Source organism: Necator americanus, chromosome II (assembly GCF_031761385.1).
Source record: "Necator americanus strain Aroian chromosome II, whole genome shotgun sequence".
In the NCBI taxonomy this organism is placed as follows: domain Eukaryota; kingdom Metazoa; phylum Nematoda; class Chromadorea; order Rhabditida; family Ancylostomatidae; genus Necator; species Necator americanus.
This window is the reverse complement of record NC_087372.1, coordinates 20186374-20197848: the sequence shown is the minus strand read 5'-3', so window position 1 is coordinate 20197848 and position 11475 is coordinate 20186374. Positions and strand designations below refer to the sequence as shown.

General features: G+C 42.6%; 3 protein-coding genes across 4 annotated transcripts in view; 2 read left to right on the top strand and 1 right to left on the bottom strand.

The window, feature by feature from the left end:
• Window positions 1-1071: 1071 nt before the first annotated feature.
• On the top strand, window positions 1072-1585 carry RB195_018624 (uncharacterized protein; the record flags this gene model as incomplete). Its single annotated transcript, XM_064186145.1, has 2 exons — window positions 1072-1254; window positions 1319-1585. The coding sequence occupies 2 exons, from the start codon at window positions 1072-1074 to the stop codon at window positions 1583-1585; spliced, it is 450 nt and encodes a 149-aa protein (XP_064042026.1).
• Window positions 1586-6531: 4946 nt separating this feature from the next.
• Window positions 6532-8829, top strand: RB195_018623 (uncharacterized protein; the record flags this gene model as incomplete). 2 transcript variants are annotated; one of them, XM_064186144.1, is made up of 3 exons in its annotated part: window positions 6532-6601; window positions 6661-6839; window positions 8704-8829. In XM_064186144.1, the coding sequence occupies 3 exons, from the start codon at window positions 6532-6534 to the stop codon at window positions 8827-8829; spliced, it is 375 nt and encodes a 124-aa protein (XP_064042024.1). The 2 variants fall into 2 exon arrangements, with proteins under 2 accessions (XP_064042024.1, XP_064042025.1); XM_064186143.1 differs by lacking the exon at window positions 8704-8829 and having other exon boundaries at window positions 6661-6917.
• RB195_018622 (uncharacterized protein) overlaps window positions 7533-11475 on the bottom strand; it is a gene marked incomplete at both ends in the record, with an annotated part of 5350 nt that continues 1407 nt past the window's right edge. The window contains one exon of the mRNA XM_064186142.1: window positions 7533-7575. Coding sequence (XP_064042023.1) covers window positions 7533-7575 — 43 coding nt within the window. The remainder of the gene's footprint in view (window positions 7576-11475) is intronic.

Here is an 11475-nt window from a genome sequence, read left to right as displayed (position 1 = left end):
CTTATCAGCGACGCTTCATGGAAAAGCCATTGAAAACTTGCAGTCATTCAAGATATTCAATGAGAAGGCATATCCTTTGTAAATAACTAATCGTAACGCGATAAGTCACAGGTGGGAGTTCCCATGTGCTGCCTGCCTAGCCTAATCTTTAAGAGTTGGGCAACTAGTTGCTCATAGAAAAAGAATTTAGAACAAAGCACTACGTTTCATGCTGAACATAATAACAACTTTGTATGAACAAGCGTGCGTAGACGTATATTTTCAAAACTTGGGAATGTCTACTGCTTCAAAAGCTCCAGAAAACTGAGGCCACGAAGGCTCGATTCCAGAAGGGTAGTAGGGCAGTGAGCAGCGCTGAAACCTCAAGGGAAAGCTTTAGCAGAGGTAGTCGTTATTTCGGAAACAAGAATGAATAACGCTTTCGTCTTAGTTGAGAGTATGGTTTCACATGCGGTGTTCACTAAGCTTTCAAGTACTAAGCCAAGTTGTAAGGAACTTTTTGTTGGACGTGAGCGGCTGCCATGGCGATGTGGTGTGATAGTTACATAGTTACATCTGCGCCACATAATAAGAACTAGCTTCCGAGCTGCACTGGTTCCACTGTATATTAATAAAAAGGATAAAGTTTCTGGCGTTAATCAATCCACTTGGAACGTTCATTTCAATTCAGAATCGTTTGAGGCTTACGAACGTGGAACTGCCCTACAATGACTTGCGGTGGCTAGCCGATGTGTCAAGTCAGTGTTTTTATCCTTCCAGACAAGTCTGGTGAAGTCGAAACTCCGATCGATGCAGCAAGCAGAACCTCTAACTGCTACAATACACCAACCCCCACTGTCTACATTATTACAAATTGGAAACGCACGTACAAGTCTGACTGCCATCTGTACGTGGTGGTTCTGCCTTTACTGAGCGTAGTCAGGCTTTCGAGTGTGCCCCTTTAGAGCGTACGAGCTATGCAAGCTGCACAGTTATATGGCGCAGGATTTCCATACAATGCAAAAAAAAAGTACTGTCGTCCAGTACATCGCCGAAGCCCATAATCTAAAAAGTCAACTGACTGAAGGGAGCATGGAATCTTTGGGAACAGCCATTCGTTTCGTCACGGTGAACTGCCGAACACTGTCGAGTAAGGTCCAACAAACCGTCTATCTAGGCCTCTACGATAGCTATGTGTGCTGTCTGCGGCGCAGCAGAAAATACGCATCAGAGATCGGCTCGTCATCACTATCGGAGACAACACTATCTGCTGCGGTGATAGTGAAAAAAGAAAATAGGAGGTTGCGCGATACCTATTATTAACCACTAAAACAACCAGGTGGAGGAATTTGGCGCAACATCGTCTAGATGCGCCTTTGTACGACAGCTTGATCGCACAGGACGTGAACTCTGGATCCTAAGTGGCAATGCACCTAGGCAAACTGCTGAGGATAATAATGAGGGTGCCATCTGTGTTGAAATCAACGCGCTGATGTCTAAAATCCACAGCGAGCAGGTGGTCATTGTCGGAATCGACGCAAATGCGAAGATGGGACTTGAACGACAGTCAAATGTGCTGGGAAAATGCGGAGCACAGATGAGATAACGGTGACCATCTGGTCTGCTTATGTGAACAGACAAGCCTCATCATCGCTTTCGCGTTCACGAGGAATCAGCTCGACTCCATCAGCTTATTTGGCGAGTGTCGACCGTTTTGACGCGTGAAGAGCAGCGCAAGCGGTAGATGGGAACCCTCAAATTTCAGCTCGACTAAGTTGTGACGAGAAACAATCCTCAGTCAGATATCCGAAAATATAGAGCTGTTTGAGACGTCGCATTTGACTCAAACCACCGCCTTTTTCAACCTAGAGATATGATTCCATAAGAGCAACCGAAGAGTTCCTCCTCAACCGGAAATGGGCACAGCAAGTCTAAAACAGGAAGAATGCGGAACGAAATTTTGCCAACGTGCGTTTATTCATGTTGGAGTACAGGGAAATTAGCGATGCAGATTCCTTAAAGTGTATTCACGATGCTGCAGGGAAAACGCTCTCGCCTCTGATGTCGCGGAAGAAGTTTGCATTTCCGCGGAAACGAAATCCACGTACAATTCTGTGTGGTGTGTCACCCACACTGCTAGTGATTTCAGCCAAGAAAAACGTCTGAGAAGGAAGTTCGGTTGTCAGTTGCAACAAGACCGCGATAACGAATGGGCGTCAAGAACGAAGAAGTTAGAAAAGGTGTGGGAGGACAAGAACATACGAAGTGCCTATGCCTTAGAACAGTATAGCACCAACACGAAAAGATGTTCTTCAGTCCTCAACACTAAGTGGAGTGGTTGGCGGTAAGCAACCTTACCAACTTGGAGAGGTCACTTCAAGATCTTACTGAATCGGCAAGTGTCATCATCCCTGAACTCGATGTTCATAGACTAACTTATGCGTTAACGAGGAACCACTGACCTAGTCGGAGGTTCTGGCCCATATCCAAAAAAAGAAAAACAGAGTACCAGAAAAATTCATTTACCTACTTGATGACATGAACAAACGAGCAACTCCTGCAGTTTGAACGCCAGCCGGAAGAAGTGAAGTGATAACTGGATAAGACAACGAGCACTGATAGAACCTTTCCTGCTCAACTTCGCCATGGATGACCTCATGCGAGAAACAGTCGATCAGTGTTCTGCCGACATCGTTTTGCCCCCATCAGGGTGACTCGCTTCGAAAGGGAATTAGGGTGGGCGGACAACCAATCGAACTCGTCGATGAATTCTCTTACCTAGGCTGTATGCTGGGGAACGACGGCAGCTATGAGAAATATATTCAGAAAAATGCGCCAAGGCAACATCTGTATTTAGTTCCTTAATGAAATGTCTGTGGTCGAGACCCGTCACCGACGAAGTCAAGCCGAGAGTCCGCTTATACGCCATTCTCCCCATCATGATGTATGGAATGGAGACTCGGTCATCACTCCCTATGGTGGTGGAGAAGGTTGATCGCACGGAGAGGTAGCTTCTACTTTTGGCCTACATCATGCGAAAATGAAGATCTACATGCGGACGTCGATGTGGTGTACCGGCGGATGATACGTGGAAGGAATCAACACTTTGCACCGCCATTGAAATTTACCACAAAACCTCATCATCGCTTCTTTGGTTACCCACTGAGAAGACTTCCTGACCGCCTCGTTCAACGTACTCCTAGGAGTATGTCGGCTGGAAAAGACTACCAGGACGAAAACGGAAGTTCTGGATTGAGGTGGTGAAAGAGGACTCGAGGACGATCGATGTAGATGGGCAATTCAGGTGAGACGTAGGGTATCGCAGGATATAAAATTGCGACGAATGGATTGGCCTTTTTTTCAGCTGATAAATGATCATAAATGATATGTATTATAGACCATAGTTAATACTAAATGGTTAACTTACTAGACTGTGTAGGTTTGTTGGAATGTTACGAACTCTCAAATAGCATACCACTGGGACTGTAGTTTCTGAATGCATCAGTAGTCAAGTGCGACCCTTTTTTTTGAACTTTTTGAAAGCTAAGAGCCTTCGCATCATCATCAAAGCGGAAAACGGACAAACTAAATGTGGATCTTCGGTAGATATGTCCATTTTCCGAGCCGCTACTAGCTTCATGGGTGAAAACTATAATATCGCTGAAATAACCTGAATGCTACATATGATCCAGATTCTCCTGAACTGGTTGGTAACACTTGGTGCAAAAAAGAGGCAAAACTCATAGTTCGCTTCCAAAACAACACTAGTTCTCGAGTCAGTGAAGGGAGTCGGTGCCTGTGTCAGTCAATATGCAGACAAATTTCTCTCAGTTGTACACCCTCTCGTACCTCTACATGATGTAAGTAAAAATCACAACGAGTATCTTGGCCAACCTGCGTCTATTGCAATCGTATTCGTAGTAATATCAAAAATTGGTCCCAGAAGAAGGCTAACTATACACAACCATACAAAAGTAGGGCAGAAATCTAATCCACACAAATTGCAAGATGATTGATCCTTCGAAGAGATGCACTGGAGTTAAAGAAAACCATTGAGCTGGTGAAAAAAAGGTTTTCTCAGTAATACGGCTATGGAGGGAGCTAATCGTGTAAAATCACACGAAAAGGATAGAAGCTTAACTCCTACAAACTAATTTCTTAGTAGCGCCCTAAGAGCAAAACAAACGATAAAAATAATGAAAAGTGAATTTACTAAGACTAAGTAATCTTGTACTAATGTACGATAAAATAATGCAAAGCTATGAAAAGTATAGAGAAAAGAAGACCTATTGCTTTTTTGGTGGAAAGGGCTCAGTGCATGCTATCATCAAAGAAGAGTCATATCACCCCGATTCAATACGTTTTACGAAGAATGTATGTAAGTATATGAGTACATCATTCATCATAATAACGAACTTATTCTATCATATGTATGCGGGTGTGATGTGTCCCAAAATTCCAGCAGTGTCCTATGACGTCGAATTGCTACGCCGGCGCCAGAAATTGGAATCTATGGGATTTTTTGGTACACCAACAGTACGCAGTAATTCCAAGCAGTTTCGTAAAGAAGTAAATGAGACGTTGTGAATCGTTCCATGTTCGTGAAAACTCATGCGTTCTAGCTTAATGTACGCCAAAGTGTCAACTTTATTTTAGAGCTATCTTTTCATCATTTTCACAATCAGTGAAATGGAAAAGAAAGATCAGCGAGCTGTTCGAGCTCCACGCGACGAGCCGTTAAACTCTGGTTCCAACGTTTTGTAGCAGAAAATCGCCGTGAGATCGTCGTCTTTCGAAACTCCCAGGAGGTGGTCTCAAAACTTATCATAAACAAGCACACGAACAAAGTAGTCCGCCAAGTGCATGTCTTATTCTCCTAATCCACTCTTACAGATCGGTTCTTCCGACTATCACTTGTTCTGGCCTCTGACACACTAAATGCGCAGGAAGTCATTTGAGGACCCCACTAATTCAAGAAGTGACCTCACTGCATTTTTCGTTTCGTATTTTCTCTATATCTGTGGTCATGTCCGACAATTTGTTCACTTTCAAATTTTCATTTTTGATGTAGGTCTTATCGTAGAAAGCAGCACTGAAAATCCCAATGGGTAAAGTATTTTGAGATTTTCTTGCAAAACATTCCAACGTCTCATATAGCAGGTGCTTTTATACACGCGTTTGTATGTATATGTTTGCGCGAAACTTCTTTTCTAAAACAGTGACATGCATGGAAGTACAAATATCCCACCTATGAAACAAAGGAGGAAAAGTGGTTAATTGAAATATATAGAACAATGATAGATATCTATGACTCATAGTATATGCACTCAATTGCACTAAAGGAACTATCAATACTGGAGAAAAGAGGCAGAAAATAATGAAGAAAAATCATCTCCGACGAAATTATCTGCGCACAAATAACGACAAAAAGGCGAAACGTACATGAGCAGAATCAACAGTTCCCACGCACACATCGATAAGATAACGAGAGCTGTCCCAAACTCCACTTGACAATCAATTTTCTTCTAAGAAACAGCTAGAGTTTCCCCTTCAATCTAACCTCGTAGTTTCTTGTTAATTCAAATCACTGGGGCCGCGTATACAATTCTGACTGCTACCTGCTCGTTGTGGCCTTGCTTAAAGGCATCACCCCACGAATCTGAGGTGGTGCAGATTTCAGGTGGAGTATTCGTATACAGGATGGGAGACTACGGAGAGGGGGGTGATTCCGTCCATTTCTCCCTAATTGCCGTAAAAAACGGCCCGGAAGATACGGCTTCATTCGTTTTGGCGCACCATTTTGTACAAGAGGTTCGATTGGAGCGCGCCAGTCTTGTGCGGCGCCGCATCTTGCGGGCCGTTTTTTACGGCAGTTGGCAAGAAATGGACGGAATCACCTCCCTCTCCGTAGTCTCCCATCCCGTATACGAATACTCCACCTGAAATCTGCACCACTTCAGATTCGTGGGGTGATACCTTTAAACTAGACGCAAACAGCCGTTCCAGTGTGCGCGTTGGGAACGTAGGAGCTACATAATCTGTACTGTTATACGGCGAAAGATTCCCACACATTGCAAAAACGCGCTGTCGCCCAGCACATCGCCAAAGTCCATTACCTGAAATGTCGACTCCCTGAAGGACGAGCACTGTCGAGTGAACTCCAACAAACCGCCCTGTCTAGGCTTCTGCGATATCTCTCTGTGCCGTTTGTTGCACTGCAGGAAACACACATGAGAGATGGGCCTGTCATCAGCATCGAAAATCACACCATATACTGCGCCGATAAAAAGATAAGATACCGAAAAAAGAAAATAGGAGGTTGCGCGATACCTGTTATTAACGACTGAAACAACCCGGTGGAGGAATTTGGCGCAACATCGTCTAGATGCGCCTTTGTACGACTGCTTGATCGCACAGGATCCTAAGTGGCAATGCACCTAGGCAAACTGCTGAGGATAATAATAAGGGTGCCATCTGTGTTGAAATCAACGCGCTGATGTCTAAAATCCAAAGCGAGCGGTGGTCATTTTCGGAATCGACGCAAATGCGAAGATGGGACTTGAACGACAGTCAAATTTGCCTGGAAAATGGTATAATCCAGCGGAGCACAAATGGGATAACGGTGACCGTCTGGTCTACTTATGTGAACAGACAAGCATCATCATCGCTTCCCTGTTCAAGAGGAACGCTATCATCTCACGTGGCAGGTGTCAACCCTTCTAACGCCTGAAGAGCAGCGCAAGCGGAAGATCAGGACTCTTAAACTTCACCTCGACTACGTTGTGACGAGGAATATTCCTCAATCAAACATCCGGAAATCCGGAGCTGTTTGGGACGTTGCATTCGATAACTGGACCACCGTCCAGTTCTTTTCAGCCTTAAGATACGGTTCCCCAACAGGAACCGAGGAGTTATTCTTCAATCGAAAGTCGATATAGCAGATCTGAAAGACGAAGAATGCAGAGCGAATTTGCGCCAACGTGGAGACACGCCATCATAATTCCCTCCGGAAGAAGTTATCCGTCACGGACCCTAGGAACTATCCAGGAATCTCCTTGTTGCGTGTTATGTGCAAGGTCTTGCACATAATCTTTTTGAACCGACTTATTAAGCATCGTGAAGAAACCACGCGCGACGAGCAAGCTGGCTTTCGTCCTGGCCGATCTACGAGTGACCGGTATTCATCGTTAGGAGAGTTATCGAAATCTGGCAGTGGTATTTGAAGCCGATGCAATTAGCCTTCCTGGATTTTAAAGCCGCTTTCGATTCTCCTTATTAAGGCCTTCTTAATGCACTCCGCACTGATAGAGTACCAGGAAAGTTCGTTCGCTTGCTTGTTGGCATGACTCAACGAAGAACTACTGCAGTTGTTTAATCCAGATAATTCAGACTGTTCTCATTCAATGTCAATTATTCCAAAAAATGACTGTATTTGTATTTATTATATAAGCAAGAAATTACATAACAAAAACAGTACAAATTCGAAGCGATTTGAATAAATGAAGATCATGTGTGTTCGCTGAGTGGTTAGCGTTGTTTTCGAATCATCGACCTCAAACTTCCGACTGAATGCTACCACTATCGTGATGAAGCGGTCTAAAAAGAGGAAATGTATAGCTATAAGGAACCATAAAAAATGTATCAGACAGTCGACCATGAAACTTGAAAACTTTTAGCACCGCACAACTTGCAAAACCTTTTGAACCATAATTGTTTCCACTTTTTTTGTCATCATATCCCGGAAGTTGAACTATTTCTTAACCATTAAGTTAGACTTTTCATTGAGATAAGCAAGAGCTTAACAACCTTAGTACTGAGAATATTATACATATTCACTTTAGCTGGAAAGGATTACGTATTTTTGGCGCTAGGGCACTCTTCAGATACTCTACATGTATAACAGGAACAAGTGTGACTCTATGGAGGTATGTCTATCCTGGCTATTCTGTAAGGATTCTACTGATTGGATTCTGTAGTAGTAATCGTATTCTCAAAAGCTTCCCTACGCTATTGAAAAATTGTTTCACCTTGGATAGAACTAAAAAAGAGAAGTTACTAACTCGACTAATTATTGAGTTTTTAACGAAGAACACACGAGTACTTTACTCCACAAAGTTCTCAAAGGTTTCCAGTACCATATGTTCTTTTCATTCATTTTTCATTCATAAATGAAATGTATATCGATTCTGCGTAACTTTTCACAAACTTTTTTTTTGAAGCAAAATAATAAAACTTACGGAAACAACTAAGTTTAGAACTCAAGAACCCAAGTTTCAAAAAACCGAACTTTTGCCTATATGTTGTTCACAAGTGGTAAGCATGTCGAGATGGAAAATTATTCTCTTTGACCACTCAACAATTTTGCACTATTCGCAACCATTTCCACAATTATGAAATTCACAAATGAATTTGCAAGTAAATTGTCAAAACAATTTCATTTCAAAGAGAAAGTTTTCCTTTAGCAAAGAAATTGCATTGACGTGTTGGAATGACTTTTTCTTAACTAGGTATAGCACTGCGATAGACCATAGCAGACCATAGCATTCGTTTTAATTCCTTTCTTCCCTTTGTTTTCACACAAAAAGTTGGTAAAAGTAGCACGTGTAGCTTATGAGGAATAGTTACTAGAGTCGTCCTCAGTCCAAGCCGTTAAAGCAATTTTGTTCCAGAAGAGAAATTTTCCTTTGAGACGAAACTGCGTTGACGATTTACTTGCTATTTCAGCTCTTAGATCGCTACCCTGCTCTGCAAACACATCAGCTCATCTCGTCGTCGGTCTCTTTGGAAGAAATTCTTCATCCGCGAGTTACAAAGGAAGCATCAGCTGACCTATCCATTCCCGAAGAATAACGGTAAGCCTTTGGAACTTTTCCATGAAAGGGATAAAGAATTCTGGGATCCAGTCTAACGTTCTTTTAATCCATTTTACGCTCTTTCGCTTGACAGTACGAACATCACGCTCTGCCTATTGTCTTCTGATATACATTCCAATTAATTGCAAACATATGTTATTAGCACAAGTTAGGAGTGCGAAGTGAAGTGTGAAGTTGTCAAGTCCAGTTTTTCCTTCAAACTGTTCTCGATTTCCATGAAACTTTTAAGCAAATTGTAATTATTATGTACCAGCCTAAACGTCCGGCTAAAGCCGGAAATAAGGCTTTTTTTGTGTTCGCTTCGTTTGCGTTCAGCGATCAATAAGAAATAACAGTAGCGACATTTTTTTGTGAAAGTAGAATTTAAATGTTAAATTAGAATTTAGAAATTTAAGTATAGTTGAGAGATTTTATGGTTTTTCAGTAAGCGAACGCGTCAGATCTATATTTTTACATTAAGGAATAACCCTCGGCAATGGTGCAGTGGTAACACAGACATACACACATACACACACATACACACATACACACGTACACATACACACATACACACATGCACATACACACATACACACATACACACACACAGTAGGCTTTCCTAGTGAATTGCATTTTCTTGCCTGTCTGTGCAGTTCAACTCTCCTCATTTTGTTGGATCTTATGAGCACTTTTTTTGCTTCAACATTACTTTTGAAGGACAACATTTTCCACCGATGCCCTCTTTCTGTGTCATGCTCTTTCTTCTTTAGGAACTGATTTTTATATATCTTGTTGTATCCTTTCCAGAGAGAAAAAAGGGGTGTTAATATTCAGAAAAAAGGTTTTTTCGCATCGAATCCCCCGACAAGGCTCCTGATAACGGGTCACGTGGCGACCAGCGTAGGACAGTGAGGGGCTGCAAACGCTGTCAGACGCGGCGCGTATGTCATCTAGCGATAGAGACAGCGTTCGCAGACATGTCCTCTGTGGATCCCCAAAAATTTTCTACCAAAGTGTGATTCTACATCGGATTATCGTAAGACTGTCTACTTTAGCAGATGTACTTTCCCATCATCCTATCTCTGAATTATAATTTCGAAAGAAAAGAGACGCTCACAGAAAGTACACTGCAGAATGGCCGTACTGATTTAATGGTCAACAACTTCGATTAGTGAAAATGTGGCCGATCTCTACAAGCGTCACCCCGTGCACACCGAAAATGATTTTTTGAATGGGTTTTTGAAACTCCATAGCACAGGCTTAACAGAATGGGAAAATGATTCTTGTTTTGGTTTCAACCTCCTAATCAAAAATTTGAGACTCTACTTATTTATTGCACCACAGATGAATCTGAATTATTTTGAATTATCGTGGAAAAAAGGAGCAAACAACTACTTCACAGTTGCTCTCCTTCTTTCGAAATATTAGGTTGGTGCAAAAATAATACGAGTTTTTTGTTGCCTTATCTGCACGACAAATGTTTTCCGGTTACACTCATCTTCAATATTAAAAGGCGTATAGCGTTTTGTAGCGCATTTCGTTGTGGTTAGTAGTGTTGAAAATATTTTGAACGAGAATCAGTATTTGGTCGCTACCAAAACTTAGAAGATAATATGCCCAATCATGATAATACGTATGATAATATGTCCAAGAAGATTTTCACCAAATCTACGATTTCATGCTGGGCAGGTCTGCAGCGGCCGCAGCACGTAGTATCTCTTTGGGGTGAGAGAAGCACCACCGAATCCATGCTCCACGTTGGTTCAAAAGGTTTCATTGTGGCGATATGAACCTCGAAGATATAGAAGATCGCGGCCGCCCTTCTGAAGTTCACGACCACCTGCTGAAGGCAATCATCGAAGATGAACCACTTAAAACAACATGAGAGGTTGCCCAAGAACTAGGCGTTGACCATTCAACAGTCGTTCGCCATTTGGAAAAACTGGAAAGAAAGAAAAAGTTGAACAAGTGGGTGCCGCACGAGCTAAGCGAGTCTCAAAGAAACCGCCGTTTTGAGATCCGCTCAACGCTTCTGTTAGGCAACAAGAACGATCCATTTCTCGATCGCATTGTTACATTCGATGAGAAATGGACCTTTTACAACAACAAGAAGACTCAATGGATGGACAAGGATGAAGCTCCCACGCAATTCCGACGCCGAAAATGCACCCGAAGAAGATCACGGTGACTGTGTGGTGGTGTGCTATGGGTATAATCCACTACAGTTTCATGAAACCTGGCGAGACTACCATCGCAGAGAAGTGCTGCAAAGAACTGGACGAAATGCACCGGAAACTCCGACTTCTTCGTCCGGCGTTAGTGAACAGAAACGTTCTCCTACGCGACTAAGCCCGGCCACACATTTCAGAGGTGACGCTACTGAAATTGAACGAGTTATGCTACGAGATTCTGCCTCACCCACCATATTCGTCAGACCCTTCGTCAACCGACTATCACTTTTCAAACATCCTAACAACTGTCCATGAGGTAAGATCTTCCAAAACTAGGTTGATACCGAAAACGACTTCCAGAAGTTCGTCGACTCCAAAAGCTCGAACTTTTAGGAAGCGAAAATAAGCAAAGTTGAGTCTCATTGTCAAGGGTGCGTGGACTGTAATCGTTCTTATTTCAATTGATAAAGTTG